Source organism: Prunus mume, linkage group LG4, assembly GCF_029339155.1.
Source record: "Prunus mume cultivar Tortuosa linkage group LG4, ASM2933915v1, whole genome shotgun sequence".
Classification (NCBI taxonomy): domain Eukaryota; kingdom Viridiplantae; phylum Streptophyta; class Magnoliopsida; order Rosales; family Rosaceae; genus Prunus; species Prunus mume.
Window position 1 is genome coordinate 3,010,933 of NC_142701.1, and position 24,367 is coordinate 3,035,299.

The following is a 24,367-nucleotide window of genomic DNA, read 5'->3' on the forward strand; positions in this document are numbered from 1 at the left end:
TCGCAGGGAACTTACCTGGCCAAGGATAAAAGAATCTGCAAATGTTTTTAAGATGCCTTTGCCGAACGGCAAGGGCTGTGCACCGGCTAAGGAGATGACACTTCTTGCTCTCCTCTTTCAAAACTAGACCTACCGAAGCTGTGACGTAAGCTGTGACCGAAACCAAGACTACCAACCACGATGCCGAATGACGGGTGCCGATCGGCAACTATGCTAGGCAAGGATCCAAGACCTCGAGTAATCCCCCTTGGATCTTACCGAACTCAGTTCTAGAAACACAACAAAACGGCCTTGCTCTTCTCTGCAAGGATCGTGCCAACTTAATGGTGACCCAACCAGTCTGGAATCATAACAAAAACCGGCAAGGCCCTGCCTCCTACCAAGAAGAACCTTGCCGAACAATAGGTGCTGAGCATTCAGATTTCACTCCTCTCACCTAAGCCTAGCCCACAACCTCCCAGGTGCCATGCCGAACGGTAGGTTTCGTCCGCAAAAATCTTGGATGGCATGAGTACGGGGGCGGCAGGTCTTCAGCTCATGGGGAACTTGAACCTCTTCTCCAACCCTAGCTATAAAAACACAAGGGCCCAGCTGCAAAAAGTCCCAGCTATCTAAAAGTCCTAGCTCTATCAAATACACCCATGGCCCTGCCCCAGCTTTCTTGCTGAAGCCCACCTAGGGCCCAGCTCAAATTTTTCCAAGCCCATGTCACATGGCCACCCCAAAAAAAAAAAAAAAAAAGGGACAAAATGGCCTTGCCGAACGACAAGGCATGTGCTTTGGGTATAACCCCACACCAAGGCTCTTACAATTCTCCTACCAAAGACCTAGAAAATGAATCACACTTCCTTGCCAAAGGCACTAGTAAACCAATTTCAAGGCCCAGCCCTTAACTTTCTTTTTACAAAATGCCCAGGTACGTAGCTACCCACAGCATTGGAAACTCACATAGCTTTCACCATACCTTCCAAATGTTGACGCAACTTCTAGCTTGCCAACTTGGGGGATTGAGGAATGCCCTACGGCTCCTATTGAAGTCGGAATGCTCGGTCACGATTACACAAAATCTAACAAGTTCCCAACTCAAAAGTTACTTCTTGACCGCGAACTTGGGGGACAATTGTTTACATCATAATCAACCGAGCATATCCAGCCTCAAAACGACTAGCACCAAGGCAGACACGCCTTCTCCCCTGCTGAAGGAAGACACTCTTCCAAGGTGCCAGACACCTGCCGAAGCTTCCGACTACCAAAGCTCACAAACTACCAAACCTAATCTCTATGACATGTGTCACCACCACAGCGGCTTGCACAAAGTCCCACATCGAAAATCTACACAAACCTCCCACTTTCACTTCCTTATAAATAGGGAACAGCACCCTAGTAAAAAGGGTAACTACTTTCTTACCTTTTACTATTACTCTGCTAAAATTACCACTCTTAGCTGACTTAAGCATCGGAGAGCCTTCGGCTGGCACCACACCGGTGTCCTGAAGCTTAACGATCGCTTCCCTTATTGAAAGCCCAGGCCCTTCTCCTGCTGCAGGCAAAACATTTGTCTTTTCTCTAAGTTGACCCTCTCCGAAAAAGAGCATCAACAATATATATATATATATATATATATATATTCATGCCAAATTCATAATAGTTGAATATCAAAATAGGCCCCTTTGTAGTGGGAAATGTCAAGGAACATGCATATAGTGAGTTTAGCATTTCATTTTTTTTTAAAATGCATATAGTGGTCAGCCTGGACCTCCTATAAATATGCAAGCGAAAAATAACGAAACTACAACTTCTAATTGAGTTACCTAGAGCTAAAGAAAACACGTATATAAATTATATTAAAAGAAGAAGAAGAAATGTACGATGGAGTATGGGGTGCAAGGAAACGAGCCCGTGAGTCCTACTGGCCAATGCCTCAACAGCTATGTGCTATCCATGTCAATTCTTGGTATTTTGGAATTTGAGATTCCAATCAATGAATCAAAGATCTTGTCATTCCTTCAGGATGTCTTCCTCCATATAAGCCCTCAATTCTCCTCCATCATGGTGTTTTTTTCCTCTCTATTCTTTTCTACCGTAAACTCTAATATACATACATACACTACTACATTTTACAGTTTGCGCGACGAAGAGAATTTCAGAGCAAAGTTACTTTTAGTTGCACAAATTTCATGCGGGACAAAAATTTCGTCGCGCAAAATCTGTAGCGCAAAGAGCATGAAGAAAGACTTCGTGTGACAAATTTTGTGCATTCATCGCGCAAAATTGTGCGATGGTTAACCTTCGTTACACAAAAGGTTTAGGGACGACACAACTGTTCGTCGCAGAAACCTTTGCGCGACGAAAGGTGGTTCCTCCCGACAACACTTTGCGATGGATAAAATTCGTCATGCGCTTCGTGTCGCAGGCATTTGCGCCACGAATAGTTCTTCGTCGCGTAATTTGTGTCTCTAACGTTTGCGCGACGAACGATATTGCGCGACAAAAAAGTCTTTTTGTGCGATAAACGACTTTGTCGCTCAAGAATAAAGTATATGTATTAAAAAAAAAATTACGTTTATTTATTTTGTAATATGTGACTTGGCGCGACGAGAAACATTTCATCGCGCAAAATTAATATATATTTTATAAATTTAATATTAAGTTTTTTTTTATTTTGTTAAAAAATGAATTTGGGTTTTTTTTTTGGTAATAAAATGAAATTGCAAAAAAAAAAAAGAATTGTAAAGAATACATTTATTATATAAAATAAAATGAATGTATACTACAAGAGAAATTTTTTAAAAATAATTATGAAAATAAAAAACTAATCAAATAATGTTCCAAAATCTACATTGTCGTCTGGCACATGCGGCTCGGAGGTCCGGGGTCTCAAGGGTGGTGCCGTGGGGATGCTCGGGTGGACGGGCTCGGAGGTTGATGCATCAAAATGCGGGACTAGAATGCCGGACCGTGCGAGGGAGTGCAGAATCACCGACATCCGACTCTAAAGAGTGGCCACTGTCTTTGTCAAAGCGATCACCGACCGCTTGATCGCTGATGAACGGGTGGGTTCCCTCCGCGGGCATTCCCTATCCTCGACACTATGTCCCCGACCTCCTCCCGAGTCTGATCCAATGTCTCCGTCAAGATCTGAAACCCAGATCCTGTGGAGGATCCACAGACTGATCGGAGTATAGGAGGAAGTTGGGAGGCGGACTCCTGAAGAACCAACTGGCTCCTCTCCACCATCGTTGCCTATTTGACATAACATAAAATATAAATTAAAACATTCATATAATAACCTTTAACCTTGAATGCGTAACATAAGAATTAAAATGAAATAATACTTACATGAAGGGACTCGGCCAACTCATTCCCAGGTCGAACATAAACGTCGCCAAAGACGGCGATCTCTGGGAATTTGGACCCCCCCTAAATTGAACAAGAGAAGAAAAATATTAGTACGAAAAAAATTAATTAAGAATAATGAAATATTAAAAAATAAATTAAAATTATATTATTATTACCCGCCGCCGAGCATCCATCCTATATGAGAAGGCCCTGGAACCTGAATGGTGGAGAAAAGTCTTCTTCTTCCTATTGCCCTTATTGACTTTGGCTTTATTCTGTTATACAAAAAATAAAACGTATTAGTTGAAATTGAAATGAAATATAAAAAATTAAATAAACATTAGTAAGAAATATATAATAAATTTGAAATTCATATTACAAATGACCACAAAATAGGGCCCCTGAAAATGAGTGCAGAGCCACGCCCAACAATCCTCCCGCCCCTCAAGTTCCTTTGAGCAACCCTCCTGAAGAGCGACTTCTGGATCATCAAAAGCCTCAAAATGGTGGTGCAAGTCGCTCTTCCACTGCTTGTACCTCTCAGAGAAGGGTCTGCATTGACGTACGCCAATGACTCGTCGTCGAGGTCCTCCAAGTTGTAGTTCGTCTGCAATAAATTAATTACATACATTAAGTAACACAAATATATAAAGTTTGAAAGAAAAAGAATTAAAAGGTAGGATACATACCGACAACTGGCCGCGCACCTCTGTCTTGATCTCGTCAGGCATGACCTTCCAAGACTTCCAATGCATCGAGCAATGGGTCCGCACGACGTGACCAATGTCGTGGGCCAAAGAGCTATACAACTCCAGCGTCGGTGCAGCTCGATGTAAACGCTTGTCGTATCCAATGTTGATATGATCGTTGGTCACCCGGGTGACCTTCGCCGTCTTCAACTGCCGACACGGCTCTCGAGTGTTCTTCTTGGTTGCAAAAAAATATGACATTAATAAATAACAAATTTAACTATAAAATACACACACAAAAACAAAAACAAAAACAAAAATAGAACAAAAAAAATAAAAAGAACTGGAGTTGAAGGAAATCTATACTTACTGTGACCCCGACGCATCACCAATGTGGTGTCAGTGGTGCTAGCGGGATATAACAACTACATATATTCAAACATTTGTATTACACAAAATCAGTACACTAAAAATTACAAAAATATTCATTTTTCATCATCTGAACTATAATAACTTTCATTATCGTCCCTATCATCACTTTCGGTCTCCCAATCCTCCTCATCCTCCTCTATAACTACGTCATCGTCGTTGCTCGGGCCCATTGCAACATCGTATCGGTATTTCGATTGTAATTGACTGAATCGGTATTTCGATTGAAGACACTTCTTGTATTTGAAACAGTTCTTGTATAACATTTGTATCTCGAAGTGTTTCCACATGATTTTCCATTGAAGATTCTAAACGTTGGTCAGCCACATTATCTACGTCGTTGTCAGTTGGGTCTAGTTCTGGTATAGCATACACGTTCCTATGATCCATTTTCTAAACAACTTTCCAACCGCTCCCAGCTTTAGGGTCATTTAGATACACAATTTGTGTTGCCATGTTTGCCAAAATGTAAAGGTCGTCATCATAACAAGTTTTGTTAATGTTCACAGATAGTAAGCCATGGTCGATTTTAACACTTCCCAGCCTATTTGGGTTGGTATCAAACCATCGACACTTAAACATGATCACTTGGTATCGATCTTTGTAAAGCAATTGCATGACAGTTGTGAGTTTGTTATAGAAATCAATGTCCGTACTTTTGCCTCCACCTGGGACATGGACATCGCTGTTTTGCGTACACAACTTATCATCTCGTGCAGTCCCAAAAAATTTGACGCCGTTAACATTACAACCTGAGAACAATTCAGCGCGAATCGGGCCGAACAGCAAGTTATATAACTCATCACTGTAAGTGTGGGAATTCAATGATTTCAACTTATTCACCTAATATTCTACAAAATCATTCACATGTTAGTCTGACAAAATTAAAAACTACAATTTATATTTGTCAAATACAAAACACTTGTAACTTACAGAATCCAAAAACCATTGTGGAAACAATTCACGGTGTTTCTGGGCAACCAAATGTGATGGATGTCCTCGCTTAATCATCTCTTCATGCTCATCTAAGTATGCCATTATCTCATCACAATTGTTCAGCACGAACTAATGCGCTACCTCCATGTCATTTCTAGAAAATGACTCTCCTCTTCCAAGATCTCTAAAGGGTCGTGTGCGGCAAAAATAGAAAGTTTTTCATTTCTCATACCTCCGTCATTATTGCGCTGAGGATGATTAAAAGCCGTCTCCACATCTTTTAAATACATTCCACAGAAAGTAAGCGACTCATATTGAACCCAAGCCTCTATAATTGAACTTTCGGGCTTCACCCTGTTGCGTACACTTTTTTTCATACACAAATGATAATGATTATATACCTTTCTATTGGATACATCCAGCGATAGTTGACAGGACCAACAAGCAATGCCTCTTTTGGCAAGTGAACCATGACGTGCATCATACTTGTGAAGAAAGCTGGAGGAAATATCATCTGAAACTTGCATAGGACTTGGACAATGTCATGGCACAACTGAAAGATGTCCGTCTTTCGCAATATTTTTGCTGTCAGTTGGGAAAAAAATCTGGACAACAACATGATTGGCTTCACTACATCTTCCGGCAATAGGTCTTCAAGCAATAGGTGTCGAATACCCACAGGAAGTAGGCGTTGCATAAACACATGACAATCATGGCTCTTAAGTCCAGTAAATTTACCCCCATCAACATTCACGCAACGTGCGATATTAGAGGCATACCCATCGGGAAACTTTACAGACGATACAAACTTTAGAAACTCTTTCTTATCATTCAGTTTCATAGAAAAGATTGCAAGACCCCTTCTAGCTTTATCACTGTCCCTATTCATCCATAAACCCCTTCGTATACCCATTCTTTCCAAATCAAGACGAGCTTTGATCATGTCCTTTGTCTTGCCCTCGATATCTAGAATCGTGCCCACCAATATGTTGAATACATTTTTCTCAACATGCAACACATCTAGATTGTGCCTCAATTTAAGTTTCGACCAATATGGGAGCTCAAAAAACATAGGCTTGTGCGTCCAGTTCATATGTGTAGAAGGTCCGGTCGACTAATCTGCTTTTCCCGAACAGCAGCAAAATCCAAACGATTAAGCTGTTCCAAGATCTCATCACCGGACCATTGTCTAGGTTTAAGGCGACGCTCTGTGTTCCCGTCGAACTCTTTATCTTTTTACCGCCACTTGTGGTCCCATGGCAACCATCTCCGATGACCACGATAACAAACTTTTCCAGCGTGCCAACCAGAAGTTACATCTTCCTTGCATACAGGACATGCCATATAACTCTTTGTGCTCCACCCAGAAACCATTGCATATGCTAGAAAATCATTCACAGTCCACATAACTGCTGCCCGCAAAGTGAACATCTTCCCAGTTGATTTATCGTACGTGCGAACACCGTTTGTCTATAAATCCTTCACTCATCAACCAGCGGCCTTAAGTAAACATCGATTGACCTGTCAGGATCCTCAGTTATCAAAACAGTCATCATAATGTATTCTTTTTTCATGCATTTTCAATGCAGCAAATTATATGGGAATACGAAAATTGGCCAAGTGTTGTGGTGTTGGTTTAGAACCCCATGCGGATTGAATCCGTCAGTGGCAAGTCCCAATCTAACATTTCAGGGATCAGCAGCAAACTTGGGGAACGTTTGATCGAACTCATTCCATGCCTCCCCATCTGCAGGATGTCGCATCACATAATCGTCTACCCGTTTTTCCTTATGTCATCTCATGTCTGTGGCAGTATGCGTCGACATATACAAACGCTGCAACCTAGATTCTCTTACGTGACGCTTTTTCTCGTCGCGCAAGTGTTTGGCTCCAAAAAAAAAACCCGGTTTTTTCTCACTTTGTGCGATTTAATAAATTTTTTGTCGCACTAAGACATTTTGCACGACGAAAAATTTTGTTGCGCCAGTTTTCAGTGGTTTGCTCGACGAATATTTTTTCCGTCGTGTAGTGCATTTTGCGCGACGAATTCATGTTCATCGCGCAAATAGTAAAACGTAGTAATGATATATATATATAGCTTCAATTGTGAGATTGCTCAAAATATTAGCCGTTAAAAGACAAACTGTCAATAACAAAAGCATCTTATCGATACAAAATCGATCCTTTAAGAAAGGATTTCCATATATGTACATACATATGGTTAAATTTTTTAATTAGACTATTATGGTGCATATGAATATATACTTCAATCTATATTATTAGAAGAAAAAGAAAAACACATGCATTTTGTGTATTTGTACTTATTCTGGATCATTACAAGTAGATATCATATTTGTTTTCAGTTAAAACTTTGGATCTAGCTTTGATCTAATACTTTGTATTTTGTTTTAATACTTTCTGCGGACAATTTAAAAATTATGGATGAGCATTAATATCATATGATTAAAGGGAAACTAAGAAAAAATATTGAAAAACGTGCAGGTTGACATTAACGGCGAGAAGCAATGGAAGATGGTTGAAGTGAAGCTTAGAGATCACGTCCATGTTCCTATTTTTCCATCTGGAATGTCACCTCAATCTTATGATGATCATTTTCATGACTATATTTCAAACATAATACTTGAAAAATATCCAAAAGACAAACCACTATGGGAAGTTCATATAATCAAGTACCCAACAAGCAGTGCAGCTGGTAACCTAATATTCAAGCTTCACCATGCCCTTGGTGATGGCTACTCCTTTATGAGTGCTCTGCTTTCTTGTCTTCAAAGAGCTGACAATCCTCCAGTTAAGTTTTGCTTCACGCCGGGGATCACAGCGGGGTGGTGACAGTGAAAGTATTTTAAGGTGGGTGTCTGAGACTTTTGCCTCTGTTTTTGATACCGTGAAAGATTTCAGCTGGAACTCTTTGTTTCAAGATGATCGCACACCAATAAGATTTGGGAATTATGGAGTTGAGTTTCTGCCAATGACGGTATCAAGCATCACATTCTCCCTTGATGAAATCAAACTTATCAAGACCAAGCTCAACGCGGTAACAAACTTATCAAGCATGACATTCTCTCAACTTTTTCACACTTAGTAACAAACTTTAATTACCACCCGATATTTTCATCTCAATCATATATTTTGGGAAATCACAATCCCTTCTTTTCACCATTTATTATCCCTACAAGAACACTACATGGCGTTGAGATTATCACGCCAAGAAATGACCCCTAAACTTAAAGCCGAGAGTTTGAAATTTCTCATCCAAGAAAATAAGATACACTTGTTAGATGTCATATAACGACCTATCATCCTACCATTAACCACCAAAGACCAAGTCACGTGTTAGTACTAAATGAGAAGGTGGCTACACGGAAACCCATTAAATGGTGACCTTAAATATGGAAATCTATTAAATGGTGACCTTAAATAATTTTGTACAACGTTGTACGTACTGACTTCTTTCATGTACACTACTACACAAAAGGAAAAACACAACAGGAATTCACCGTCGTGTATTCTGTTTTCAAATGGTCGTGGAATCCACCGACATCTTTTCCATAACAAAACCTCTCTCGTATGGCACCTGATCTAGTTTGTCTTTGCGAATTAATAACCACCCAACTCACCGAAGCAAGTTCAAGTGGCATTGTTTTATACAGATGTGTTAGAGCTTTGGGTGATCTTCGGGCCAAGCATTGTCAGCGCCATGTTTGTAGGCCGTTGGTGGTTCTGGGTCGACCTCGTCATTAATGCAGCTTCATCAAGGTTTGATTCATCTACTACCTCCCTGGTTTGACTCAACCTGACCCATTTATTCTCTCTCTCTCTCTCTCTCTCTTCACCACTAGTTGATGGTTGGTAGTGGTTCGATTGGGAGATGATGGTCATTAGTAGAGGTGTCAAGTGGATCGGGTCAGCCCGAGCATGGCCTAGCACAACTTGTATCTTTGAGCAGGCTAAGACGAGGTAATCAGGCCTAATGGGTTGTGCCGGTTGGTTTAAAGCTTCTTTAGTACATTATATTTATTTTAGAGAAAAATAATACATAATATTATTACATTTATATCTTAAATTTAAGTCTATTTCTTTTCTCTAATATATTAAAATTTAATGTTTTCTTTATATATAAAATAATGATTTTGTTTTCCAAGTTTCAAATTTTAAAATTCAAACAATAATCTAGTCATTTTCAATTTAAATGTACTTTAAATAATTTTATTGGCCTCTTTTTCAACAAATAATAAATCTTGCTTGTATACACATACTTGTAAATATATAAAAAAAAATTAAATGAAGTTGTAAAAGAAATTACAAAAATAAAATGTAATACATAAGTCAAATTTGGTGTGGGCCCATCTTGTCCTGTTTAGTGGCCCGATACGAGCATGGTTCGAGCTCATATGGGCTAGAGCCAAAATTGATGATTTTCATAAATAGATGGGACTGACACGACCCGTTTATTAAATAGGCTGACTCTAAACGAGTAGAGCCGAACTAACTCAGCACGCCCATTTGACACATCTAGTGATTAGACTAGGTTATGGTGGTGATGTGAATTGAGTTTTTCCAAGTTATGGTCGTTTGAAGAAATGGATTTGCCTTTTTGTGAAATGATGGTTGAGATATGAACTTCTTTTTCCATGATATGATTTGTTTGTTTGTTTTTTTTTTTTCCCCAATCTCTTTTATTCTTGTTTTTATGTAGTTGCAATTTAGCTTTTCCTCATTGAAAGGAAAATTGAAGGACATTTCTTTGCTAAGTTCTTGGTTATGAGTAAAAAAGCCTACATAGGTTTTAGGTGTCGAACTGGTGTGCACGTATACTATGCCAATTTGCCAAAGGTTCGACTTTCGTGTTCCATGTCTCCAATAGTATCTCACTCTGAATTCAGCCAAAGGGTAAGTCCTTATCACAAGGAAGTACACAAGGCGCACCGAAAGGGTTCGGCTTCCAGAAGTTAGATCCATATCATAATCATCCTCATTTTGCACTTTTGACATGTCGTGGCTGCTGTGCAACGCCCACACATCACACCAAGAATGACGCTAATTGTCTAGATTCCGGGACAAGGCTCCACCTCACCGAGATTATTTTTAAATCCACACACTTCTAAAAGAAGAAGAACCAAAGTTTGCAGCCTCTTAATAAATGAAATTAATTTTCAACGATCTGTGCAATTAATTTGCTTGAGATTTTCCCCAGATTTTTAGATTTGTCTAATCCTCTTAGAAAAGGTTTTGCCATTAATTAGTCTGATGATTCATGTATATATATAATTCATGCCAAATCAAAATGGGCCCCTTTGTACAGGGAAATGTTAAGGAACATGCATATAGTGAGTTTTGCATTTCATTTAAAAAAACACGTGCGTACAGTGGTCAGCCTGGACCTCCTATAAATATGCAAGCGAAAAATAACGAAACTACAACTTCTAATTGAGTTACCTAGAGCTCAAGAAAACACATATATAAATTAGATAAGAAGAAGAAGAAGAAGAAGAAACGTAGGATGGAGTATGAGGTGCATGGAAATGAGCCCGTGAGTCCTACTGGGCAATGCCTCAACAGCTCTGTGCTATCCATGTCAATTCTTGGTGTTTTGGAATTTGAGATTCCAATCAATGAATCGAAGATCTTGTCATTCCTTCAGGATGTGTTCCTCAATATCAGCCCTCGATTCTCTTCCATCATGGTTGTTTTTTTACCTCTCTATTCTTTTCTACCGTAAACCCGTGTGTGTATATATATATATATATATAGCTTCAATTGTGGAATTCCTCAAAATATTCGCAGTTGAAAGACAAATTGTCAATAACAAAAGCATCTTATCGATACAAAATAAGAAAGGATTCCCATATATATACATACATATGGTTAAATTTCTTAATTAGACTATTATGGTGCATATGAATGTATACTTCAATCTATATTAGAAGAAAAAGTAAAACACATGCATTTTGTGCATTTGTACTTATTTTGGATCATTACAAGTAGATATCATATTTGTTTTCAGTTAAAACTTTGGATGTAGCTTTGTTTTAATACTTTATGCGGTCAATTTAAAAATTATTGATGGGCATTTTATCATATGACTAAAAGGAAACTAAACAATATTGAAAAACGTGCAGGTTGACATTAACGGAGAGAAGCAATGGAAGAGGGTTGAAGTGAAGCTTAGAGATCACGTCCATGTTCCTATTTTTCCATCTGGAATGTCACCTAAATCTTATGATGATCATTTTCATGACTATATTTCAAACATAATACTTGAACAATATCCAAAAGACAAACCACTATGGGAAGTTCATATAATCAAGTACCCAACAAGCAGTGCAGCTGGTAACCTAATATTCAAGCTTCACCATGCCCTTGGTGATGGCTACTCCTTTATGAGTGCCCTGCTTTCTTGTCTTCAAAGAGCTGACAATCCTCTTCCATTAACTCTTCCTTCGCGCCGGGGATCGCAGCGGGGTGGTGACAGTGGAAGTATTTTGACGTGGGTGTCTGAAACCTCTGCCTCGGTTTTTGACACTCTGAAAGATTTCAGCTGGAACTCTTTGTTTCAAGATGATCGCACACCAATAAGATCTGGGAATTATGGAGTTGAGTTTCTGCCAATGACAGTATCAAGCATCACATTCTCCCTTGATGAAATCAAACTTATCAAGACCAAGCTCAACGCGGTAACAAACTTATCAAGCATAACATTCTCCCAACTTACCTAGTTCGTTTTCATTATTTTTTTACCCTTATTTTACTTTACTAATTTTCACACTTAGTAACAAACTTTAATTACCAGCCTCATGTCCTCTTTCTCACCCACCCAATATTTTCATCTCAATCATATTTTACCTAGTACGTAAGACCACATGGCATTGTGATTATCACACCAAGAAATTACTCCCAAGCTTAAAGCGGAGAGTTTGAAATTTCCCATCCTTTAAAACAAGATACACTTGTCATATAACGACCTATCATCCTACCATAAACCACCAAAAACCAAGTCGGGTGTGAGCACTAAATGAGAAAATGACTTTCGCCTAAAAAATAAAATAAAAGAGAAACTGACTACACATAGGCATTATTTTTGCGAACATCATTTCAGGTACACAGTTGTACCGTACGAACTGACTTCTTTCATGTATCTCGTGTTTAACATTGTTTTTTTCTTTTTGTGGCAGACGGTAAATGATGTGATATCTGGAGCACTGTTCTTTGCCACTCGACTGTACATGCAAGAGAAGAGCCAAAAATCAAGCACTGCAAGTTGCACGGCCTTGGTTTTGGTCAATACCAGGATCACTCATGGTGATTACAAGCCGATCAAAGAGATAATCAAACCGGATTCCGAGATGCCGTGGGGGAACCGAATGGCCTTCATGCCGGTGACCATGCCCAAGTTAACTGAATTTTCAAACCCACTGGACTTCGTGTTCAAAGCACAAAAGCTTATAAAGAGGAAGAGAAGTTCTTTTGCTGTTTACATTAACAACAAGATGTCAGAAATCGTGAAGAAAATTAGAGGCTATGAGGTGGCCATCATTCCCAAATAAAGAAAACATAATTAATATCCATTGACATCCGTGACCTAAAATGAGGTGGCTAAAAACACTGTTGGCTTAGATCCTAATATAACTAACACATGATTATTTGTACCTATGGTGCCCTTAGATCCTAATAGTGCTTTTAGCCAACTCATCTATCACATAATACCAATCACTATTAATTTTTTTTCTTGTAGCGTAGTGTATTTGTTTTCCTACATACTTAGATAGAAGAATATATAACATAATGTATTCTTCCTTTGGAATTGGTACCGGTGTTGTAGGGAGCATCAAGATACATGCACAGCAGATTGAAGAACTCGAGCTTCATGATATCAAATATGATAGGGCCAACGGAGCAAATGGCTTTGGCGGATCATCCAGTTAGAGGAGTTTACTTTATGGTGTTAGGTATCCCGCAGGTATGTGGTTAATACTTATTACTGTCTATTTGCGGAATTTTATCGTGTGTCAATTATATTTCTCATTTCTCTTAGAATACACATCACATAATCACAGTGATCCGCAAGATAAATATTATATGTAACCAGCTTGATATTAGTCTTTTTTTATTGCGACTTGCGATGGGCTGTGACATTGTGGTTGGGGATGGGGTGTGCTGGTACTTATAGGTTTTTTCCTAATTTTGGTGAGTCCTTCCCATGTTCGGTCCTTGGATAGTTGTAGAACAACGGAAATCTTAATCATATCGTCTATTCATGTTACAACACGTGCACGGGTTATACCACATAATCGTATTCTAGTATCATACAATCAATTTCATAGTCTGATTGCAATGTTTCGATTAATGGTTTTGCAGGACCTTATCATAACAGTAGTCAGTTATATGGGAAAGCTGAGGATTGCCTTCGGAACTCAAAAGGGCCTTATTGATCCTGAGAAATTCAAGGCCTGCATGGAAAATGCCTTTAAGATGATACTTGAAGCCACAGACAATATTCCTACACAGACAGTGGCAGATCCAGGGATTTTTCAGGGGAGGTGCAATATTTAAAAGGCTAAAAATTTGCAAAGGACTCCACAAGGTCCAAGGTTCAAGTTTAATATCCATGTAGACTTGCGGACATATTAGAAGCGCCTCTCCGCCGTTTGGCTTCGTTTAATTATATCTGAATTGTGCTCAGTGAAATAAAAATTATGTTAATCTATGCTATTTTAATATGTTTGTGTGGTTATGTATAAAAGACCTCGATTTGGCTTCGTTTACGATCATATCTGAATTGTGCTTAGTGAAATAACAATCACATTAATCTTTGTTATGTTATGTATGCTCGTTTTTGTTATGTATTATAGGGGAATAGTATAGAGAAGTAATGTGAGAAGCATAAAAGGATAATTGAATTTTCTATCGCAATTTGTGTTCTTATTCAACTTTGGTATCCATGTTTACCAGCTTATAAATGATGGAGAACTCATAATTTGTGGGTTGAAAATATAATTGTGGGAGCAAGATTTCACATGCGAATCACAAAATTACGTGTGGATAAGAATTGGAACAACAGACAACACTTCCCTTCAGCAAGAGGAAAAATAAAAGACAAAATCGTTGATGCAAAAGTGCCCATTCCATGGCATTAAATTCATAACCATTTAAGACCCACTACCTCACCATTTCTTTTTCGCTAACTCTCCACCATCAACATTTCTTTAATCTATTCGATCCATCATGATCCCTTCACTGCCCACCATGAATACATTAACCTTCTACTTACCTCATTGCCCATCATAAATCAGTCGTCCACTCTTTTTGCAAAGACACACCATTACGACATATTTCTTTCTCCATATCTTTCAAAGAATATGTTTTCATTGTTTTCAGTTGCTAGAACTCTAGCTAAGGTTAAAGGAAATGTTATTTGAGTAAGTTTCTGCATTGTTCTTTGATCCAGCATATGGTATGAAATATTGCTATAATTTCTTTTATTTTTGGTTGTTCAATACTCTTATCTCATGTTCTTTTAGTATAGTTGACGTTAAGTGCTATTATCTTTTTATGAGTTCAATTGTATTTTTCTCATTGTTAAGAACTGGCTTAGCACTCTTTTAATTTATAAGAACCGACATTGAGGAGTTCAATTTTTCTAAAATATTATAGAGATTGGGTTTGAAATTGAAATATCAATGATAAAAATACCAAGGCATCAAGGTTTAATTCTTTAAGTAAAACATGTTTCATTCTCTTTAACCCAAATTATATCGATTAAAATTGTCATAGAGAAATGTTGACCAGAAGATAAAAAAATTAAAACCAATTTAGTTTTTCAATGTTACCTTTTAACAATGATATTGTACAACATATTGAATTCTTTAATTAACAAAACGCTCTTTCATAGTAGAGCACAAAATAGTACAATTCCTAACTGTCCACAACGCGTTTATATTTTTTGAAAACACTCCATCATAACAAAGTTACAGATGCTATACTAAACAAATATATTATTCTAAAATCACTATAGATTAATGCCTAATGACAACTCCTTAGGTGAATTTAGCGAGGCTGTAAATTAATGAGAGATTACTTTGCCTTTTTCTTGGACGGATGGTGCTCAAATATCAAGTTAGAAAAGCATGTTATCATGTTAACATAACATGTAATTAACGTAAACAAGAAGCATTACATACGGAACAAAGTTCCAATATATAACACATATGGTTTCGTAGTAATTCCCACATGAATAAAATAAAGACGTCACATCTCAGATTCTAATGTTACGTACACATATGCATCTAGCAAAATATGCGAAGAAACAATACTTCAATGCACTAAGGGTATAATTGTAATTTAGTAAGTTTAGGGGTAAATTTGCAATTACCAAGGAAACTTGCAAACATAAATGGATAGATAGATTTTGTCGTGATGATCGCAATTGTGAAAACAGAAAGAAAAACGGAGGTTAGGATAGTCCAAATGAGCTGGTTAAAACAATATGCATCTAGCAAAATATGCGAAGAAACAATACTTCAATGCACTAAGGGTATAATTGTAATTTAGTAAGTTTAGGGGTAAATTTGCAATTACCAAGTCAGGATAGATAGATTTTGTCGTGATGATCGCAATTGTGAAAACAGAAAGAAAAACGGAGGTTAGGATAGTCCAAATGAAAAACCATCTAGCAAAATAAAGAAACAATACTTCAATGCACTAAGGGTATAATTGTAATTTAGTAAGTTTAGGGGTAAATTTGCAATTACTTATACATGATCGCAAACACAGGTTAGGATAGTCCAAATGAGCTGGTTAAAATTCGAGTCAACTTGATGACGTCAGTGCCTACTTCTAACCACCATAACACCCTCAATTCTTATACAACAAACACAAGGTAATGCCTCTCTCTAAAATGAGAGCTCCCTCGCCTGTGTAAGAAACCAAATCAGAAAAACAAAACTGAAGAAAACAAGCTACATCACATTCAAGACTACCAACCACCAAAGATGCATGAATTCAAAGTTCGCCTGGACTTGATGACTCTGAAAGTTTATCCTCTCTAAATTTTGGCAATATTCTCGGGGGTATTTATCGAGGCCAACCACCTAAAAGGGAAACATTAATGATAGAGGTAGCTCTGAGGGTGTGCAAGTGGTGCCACTGCACATGGCCTCCAATTTTTAAGGGTCCCGAAATTTTTTTACGTGTATATTATGTATATTAATATTATATGTATTATATATATACATGAGCGTGCAAGAACATAACACAAGTGTGTATTTGGTTGAGTTGGAATTCATCTCCTTGATTTTAGTAGCACTACTACAAAAAGTGAAAAAGACGACCAGAAAAACACGACGGTCTAAGTGAAAACCGTCGTTGTTTTTTAAAAGACGACGGTTTTATAAAACCGCCGTGTAATAACACATTAGACAACTAAAAAATGGAGTTTCAAATGGCTGTTCATAAAACACGACGTACTTAATTTAAAAACCGACGTCTTATTGAAATAGGATTTTCAAGAGGTAAAATCGAAGCCAACAAATAACGGCGGAAGTTATGAACCGACCGACGTAAAAAGTAAAGACGACGGTTTCAAAAAAAGCCGTCGTTTTACCCGAAATTAACACGACCAAGTTTTCGTATAAGGCGCCGTATAATTACAAATAAATCCACGGCGGTAAAATACAAAATACCGCCGTATTAAATTAATGTACAACTACGGCAAAGGTAAATATAACGACGTCTTTCTCGTATTTCTACGACGACATCTTTAATTCTTACCAAGTTGGGGTTTTCATATAACGACGTATTATATAATTTAACGTCGTATTTGTCCACTTTATACGTCATACATTATATTTAAACCGTCGTCTGAATAAGAATTGTTTTTAACAATTTATTTCTTGGATTTTGTTATCCTACGTCGGTAGATCTACTTAACGACAAGAATTGAAATAACCACGACGGTTTATATAGAAAACCGCCGACATAATCAGATTATTCGAGATCACAAGGGTTAGAAAATCTTACAAGATGGAACTCTGTTGCTCATCATCATCTTACAGAAGACAATATTTTAGAGGTTAATGATGCATGTGTATTTGTGTCTTTGAGATACACAAACGCACATACACATTAACATCCAAAAAATTGCATCTGAAATTTGACGACGGCAGCCTCAGATTTGCAATCGAGAGACAATTGGAAGTGAATGATGCGTGTGCGTTTGTGTATCTACACAAACGCACACACACATTCACATCCAAACAATTGCCTCCTAAAACTTCACGACGGCAGCCACAGATTTGCAATCAGCGAGACAATTTATTGAAAATTGGTGATTTGCAATCAGATTTGCAATCAGCCACAGATAACCAACATTCAAACAATTGCCTCCCAAGAGATGAGGTGAGACAGAGAAAGGGGCAAGAAGAAGTTGAAACCCTAATCGAATACTAAAACTGAAAGAACCCGTGGAAAAAAACCCTATTTATAATTAAAAAACCAAATCCACGTCGGTTATATTACACATAACGACGTTTAACAAAAATAATCCTCGTCGGTAACAAATACATTACGTCGTTTTCTTCTTACTTAAGACGACAAGAAACAACGACGGTATAACAAAAACAGTCGTTGTTTTATATTTTTATTTGATTTAAATCAGTCACCTAGAAAAGAAACTTTATATATTCTAGAACATTAATTTCCTCGGGAAAAAAAACTATATGTATAAGGCACTGTTTTTGAAAAATAAACTATAAGAAAAAGGAGAAAAAAATTATATTTATAATAAAAAAATAAAATCCACATCGGTTATATTACACATAACGACGTGTAAAAACGAATCCACATCGTGAAACAATAATACGTCGTTTTAGTTTAGTGTTATCCACTTCGGTATATTACAATAAAACGACGTATATTATAAAAATAAACGTCGTAAATTTAAAACAACCGTCGTGTTAAATATTTCTACCATGACGCGAGATATTGAGTTATCGACTTTTATTTAGGAGTTTACTACGGCGGTACCTACAACACTACTGTCGTATTATGTACCACGTCATAAGTTCAAATTAACGTCGTAGTTTGTCTATTAATACGTCGTCGTTATATGTAAACCGCCGTCTTATTACTATGAAACGGTTTGTATACATATACAACTTTTCGTCTACCTGACTTACACATGCACTGTTTCCAAACCCGAGAAAAATTTCAATCTCCCAGAGAAAACTTTTCGTCTTTTTCCTTGTCGAGCACCGCCGAGTATCTCATCGTCTTCCTCTTGTCTTCGTCGTCGCCTCTGAACTTAAACACCAAAATCCGAGAGAAAGCTTTCATTGCACGCAAAAGGTAAGCTTTCATTTCTCACTATTTTTGTTGCTATTTTGCATGCTCATACTGTTTTTGTTTTGAAAATCTTTTTACCTTTTTTCTGGCGAAAATCATTTTTATTCTTTCAAGTTTGATAAAATACACAGAAAGAGAGGGAAAGTTTCAACTTTGAACACAACTAATTCAACTAAATAAGACGACGGTAGCTTTGTATTTACGTGGTTAAATATGTAGACCACGACGGTTTGTCAGTCGTCCTAGCGTCGTCTTAAAATTGATCTAAGTTGTTTTTAAACAGACGGTCAAATTTTTATTTGCTTGTTTAGTTGCAGGTTTGATTTCTCTGAACCATGGTTTTCGTTTTTCCTAATTTGATAAAATACAGAGAGAAAGAAAGTTGGGTTTGGTATCTTATTATTGACGCCGTGTGAATGTTCATACCACGACGTTGTTTTAAGATACCGTCGTCTATAAAAAGATGCCAAAGCTTTTTTTCTTTGTATTTTATCAAATTAGGAAAAACAAAAACCATGTTTCAGAGAAATTAAACCTGCAATCAAACATTCACAGAGAAAGAAAAATGTTTTTGGTTTCTTATAAATACGACGGTAGCTTATTATTCACGTCGTGTGAATATCCATAACACGACGGTATATTAATATTTACGTCGTGTTAATATGAATATCACGACGTCGTGTAAATATCGCCGTAATAAGTTCTTATTACGTCTTATTTAATATTGTTTCGTCGTTGTTTAAACATTTGTATTGTTTCTTCTTTAAACATTTATTACGTCTGATGTTATGTTATTACGTCGTGTAAAATCTTATCATACGTCGTAGTTTATAAATAACCGTCGTTTGTGTTCTAATTTTTCCCAAATATTTTCACTTGCAGTTTGTTTATTCTGTAACCATGGTTTCTCAAGACCAAAGTAAGTACTCTGGCTCCAAAAAAAATGGAGGTAAGGAGCTTGGAATGGTAACTCCTCAAGACAAGCCCTTGAAGAAGATGAAGTTTGTTTCATCTGCTGAGACAGAACCAAGCAGCCCGACAACAATTTCTGAGGATTCAAAGTCAGGTCGAGGTATGAGCACAATGCCTCGTGTTGTGAAGAGAAAATTGCAGAAAATCAAGCCAGTTGTTGAGTACAATAAAAGGGGGAAAGGATGTGGCCCTGCACATACTGAGATGCAGTCCTACATTGGTGTGTTGGCACGCTCCAGAGTCCCACTTGTGGACAAGAAATGGGCTGAAATCCCCAATGATATAAAGGAGCAGATTTGGGAAGCCGTTGACATGGCTTTTGTGGTAGGTCAAGGGGGCAAGAGCTCGGTGTTATCTTCTGCTGCCAAGAAATGGAAGGATTTCAAGTCTACACTGACGAGGCATTATATCCTTCCATACATCAAGGAGAGGGAGAAATTAAGCCAACCCCCTGAAGTATATAAATTCATAGAGAAAGCAGAATGGGATGCCTTTGTAGCTTCAAGGTTATCCAAAGAATTTGAGTCTGTGCATTCTCAACATTCACAGATTAGGGAGAAACTTGAGTACAATCATCGATTGTCTCGAAAAGGATATGCTGGTTTGGAGGATCAATTGGAGGAAACCATGCCTGGGGTAGAAATTGATCGATCTACCTTATGGAAGAAAGCTAGACAGGACAAACATGGTAACATCCCGGATCCAAAGGTGGCAGAGAAAGCAAAATTAATTGTAAGCCTACACACTCTGTTTTAAAATTTTATTAAACTGTGTATATATAATTCTTATTACGTCTAATGTTATATTTTTTCGTCGTGTCAATGATTTTACTACGTCGAAATATTTTAAAAAACGTCGTGAAAGATCTAAAACTGGAATCACAACTCGTTTTCGTAAGTATAGATAAGACGTCGGTGGTTAATTTTTTCGTCGTTTTAATGTTATTACTACGTCGAAATGTTTTCAAAAACGTCGTGAAAGATCTAAATCTGGAATCACAACTCTGTTTTCTGTAATTACGAAAAAGACGTCGGTGGTTTATTTATTGCGTCGTTTTAAACATCTAACCACGTCGGTTTTAATTAACGTCGTTATAAATATATTATAACGCGAGTTCTATTTTGGTGCGTCGTGTGAAATTATATACTGCGTCATTTGTTTATAAATAACCGTCGTGTGTTTTCTTGTGCTGACTTTTTTGTATGTCTTTGTTTTAGGATGAATTGCAAAACAAGTGGCTGAAGGCAGTCTGAGTGTAACTGGCAGTAATGATGTCTTGACCTTGGCTTTGGGTCCCGAGCATCCAGGGAGAGTAAGAGGGGTAGGTGCTGGGATTTCCCCTAGGCAATTCTTCAATTTACCTAGACCACATAGGGTAAAGTTTGCTGATCAATTGAAGGAAAGTGTAAGACTTGTCCTTCAAGAGGAGACTAAGAAGATGGAAGCTAGAACCAAACAATTAGTAGAGGCTGAGAGGGAACATTTACTAAGTCAGCTTTCCCACCTCATCCCCAATTTTGATCCAAGCATGCTTAAACCGAAAACTAGCCCCTCTCAAAACCAAGGTCTACAGCAAAGTCCCATAAATCCAATGTCCGATAAAGCAAGCTGGGGTGAAGGAGATCCCAACATTTAGAGGATGATCTGCCAAAAATGGGGAGCGCAGGAAGAAACGGTAACATAACTGAACTTTGAATTCTCTGTTTTTTTACATTAGACGTCGTTATTATGAATAAACCCGTCGTTTTAAAAACATACCACGACGATTTTATAAATAACCCGTCGTGTTTATTTAAATATCACGTCGTATTTAGTTTACTTGTTTTACACGCCACTAGACGTCGTACTTTGTGGTTTTTAGACGACGGTTTTAGTCCTTAACGACGTAATATACAATTACCACGACGTTTATTATTTACCATCGTTTAATAATTTTAAGACGTCCATAATTCTTACATACCGTCTTAGGTTATGCCTTACCACGACGTTTTGGTTTAATTTTTTTACTCTCTGTACAATCTGTCTTATATATATATTTCTTTATTATTTAAAACAGAAATCTGGGGCTTTAGATAATCAAGATGAAGAGAAGAAAGGAGAAAACAAAGATGAAGGGAAGAAGGAAGAAAAAACAGAGAAAAAAGATGAAGGACAAAAGGAAGAAACAAATGATGAAGAGAAGAAAGAAGAAAGTTATATAATTTGTTTAAACCGTCGTTATTTGTTTTTCACATTTCAGACGTCGATATTTTTCTTTAAACCGTCGTTTGTTTTCACATTAGACGTCGGAATTTATTTTCTACGATGTCGATAGTTATATAAAACGACGGTATTTAATTATCGTCGTTTAAATTATAATAAGACGACGTTTTTTAATTTAAACCGTCGTTTTTAATGAATTACCACGTCATTTTATTTTGCTTTATTTCTTTAAACAGGGTACTGAAGTAGTTGATTATTCGAATGTGGAGGTGCCATCTTCCTTACAGTCCCTTTGTCGTTATGTGGAAACGACACTAAAGCCTCAGGAGAAGATCATGACCTTCAACATTGAGAAGGAGGTGTTTGGTGCAGATCGAAGTACCTTCGTCTTGCATGAAGATATTACACAGTTTGCAGGCATGGAAGAAATTGGGGCTACTGTGGTTGCAGTATATATGAGGTTTGTCCTAATCAAATATCAAACATTATATCATAAGACGTCGGTTGTTTAATTATTACGTCGTTTTAAACCACTAACCACGTCGTTCTTTTTCTACCGTCGTGATAAATTAGTTATCACGTCCTGCTTTCTATTTCATTCGTGTGAAATTGTATAATACGTCGTTTGTGTATAAATAACCGTCGTTTGTTTTATATATTTAGGTGCTTATATGATGTTTTGAGAGAAGCAAATATGTGCAGCATGGTTGGCTTTATCGACCTGCTCAAGTTAGTGCCAACGCTGGGTCACTAATTGATGATCACGAATTGTAGCCAGTCGACTTCAAAAAACAGATGGTGAACAGATTTTCATGATGCCTTACAATCCAGGGTTAGTCTCCTTAAAAGGATTTTGTTTGTATGATTTTCACTAATTGACCACTTATAAAACTGTTTAACTAATTCGTGTCGTTTGAAACATCTAACCACGTCGGTTATTTATTTATTGAGTCGTTTGAAACAACTAACCACGTCGGTAGTTAAATATCGTCGTGATAAATTTATAATGACGTCGATGATTAAGTTATTACGTCGTGTGAAACTATATAATACGTCGGTTTTTATAAATAAACGCGTGCTTTCCCTCCGTGCTGACTTTTATATTAACCGCCGTTTTATTTTATTTTTGTGCAGCCGTCATTGGGTCTTGCTGATTGTGAGGGCAAAGAGGGAAACCGTCTATTTTCTGGATCCTCTGCTGAAATCGTGTGGTTGATGAGGAGGGCAAAAACATCGTGAATGTGCTTTAAAAATTTATAATTCCCACATAGGCGTACCAGGCCGTAAAGCACCAACTGAAAACTCGCCAGCACACCAAAGCAACCCAGAGTGTCGAATGCGGGTATTATGTGATGCGCTTCATGAGGGACATCATCATGGATCCTTCCTTGGAGTTTGAGAAGAAGGTAAGAATAAAATTTTCAGAAACATTTTTTGTGGTTTTTTGTATTATCAACGACGGTCATTTAAAATTACCGTCGTTGAATCGATATACTACGTCGGTTATGAAAAAAAAACGTCGTCTGTGTCTGAATTTCTTTTTATTTTGTAAAGCTTAATAATCATTGTTTATGGATTGCAGTTTGCCAAGGGAAAAGATCAAGCGCCATACCCCCAAGCAGCCATTGATGAAGTCAGGAAAGAATGGGCAGAGTTTGTTTGCCTTCATATGGATTAGATGATTGTTGGAACACTTGATATTTTTATATAATATATAATTTTGTCTATAATATATAATGTCCAAATTTTGTCTATAATATACATCCTTTTTTTCCCTGAAAATTTGTTGAGGTTTTCATAATATAAAAGAAAAAACAAATTGCGTAACCGACGTGTAATAACTTTCCAACGACATAATTATGTAAAAAACCGACGTAAAATGATATTTAGACGTGATGGGGTGTACATAAGACGTCGTTTTGATGACAATTTCGCCATGGTTTCGCTTTTAAACGACGTGCTTTTGAACAAGTAAGTCGTTTATTAGGGTTTAGGTTAATACCTTATAACGACGGTGAGTAGGTCGTTGAATATGTATTTTACGTCTGATGGTGAAACATCCGCCATGGTTTCTCTTTTAAACGACGTCCTTTTTACATGTGAGTCGTTTATTATTATTTACAACGTCGTGGTTTGTTGTTGATATAAGAATATTTTATTATTTTTAATTCAAAATTTTAAAAATAAATTTAAAATAAATTCAAAAAATTCAACTTCAACTCCTATGAAGTCATTGATATATTTTCTTCCCCCTAAAACCCAAAAAAATGCAGTTTGTGTAATAAAAGATTAAAATGTCCAACCTAAATAAAATTGTTTTGATGAGTCATAGCATCACTTACATAGTTTGATGGTTTAGGGTCTAGGGTTTGGGGATTAGGGTTGTTATTTATTAGGGTTTATGGTTAAAGTATAATTTTGGGGTTTAGGGTTTATGTTTG

At 37.3% G+C, this 24,367-nt stretch overlaps 2 protein-coding genes and 1 pseudogene across 2 annotated transcripts; 2 read left to right on the top strand and 1 right to left on the bottom strand.

Annotated features, from left to right (window-relative positions):
• The first annotated feature begins 1,869 nt into the window (after positions 1 to 1,869).
• Positions 1,870 to 8,496, top strand: LOC107880910 (wax ester synthase/diacylglycerol acyltransferase 7-like). Its single transcript, XM_089049922.1, has 3 exons — positions 1,870 to 2,052; positions 7,896 to 8,201; positions 8,233 to 8,496. The coding sequence occupies exons 1-3, from the start codon at positions 1,870 to 1,872 to the stop codon at positions 8,494 to 8,496; spliced, it is 753 nt and encodes a 250-aa protein (XP_088906048.1).
• Positions 2,993 to 4,289, bottom strand: LOC148917666 (uncharacterized; annotated as a pseudogene).
• Positions 8,497 to 10,871: 2,375 nt separating the features above from the next.
• LOC103328473 (wax ester synthase/diacylglycerol acyltransferase 4-like) lies at positions 10,872 to 14,255 on the top strand. Its single transcript, XM_089050664.1, has 5 exons — positions 10,872 to 11,097; positions 11,534 to 12,088; positions 12,587 to 12,937; positions 13,234 to 13,371; positions 13,770 to 14,255. The coding sequence occupies exons 1-5, from the start codon at positions 10,915 to 10,917 to the stop codon at positions 13,962 to 13,964; spliced, it is 1,422 nt and encodes a 473-aa protein (XP_088906790.1). The 5' UTR covers positions 10,872 to 10,914; the 3' UTR covers positions 13,965 to 14,255.
• Positions 14,256 to 24,367: the final 10,112 nt, after the last annotated feature.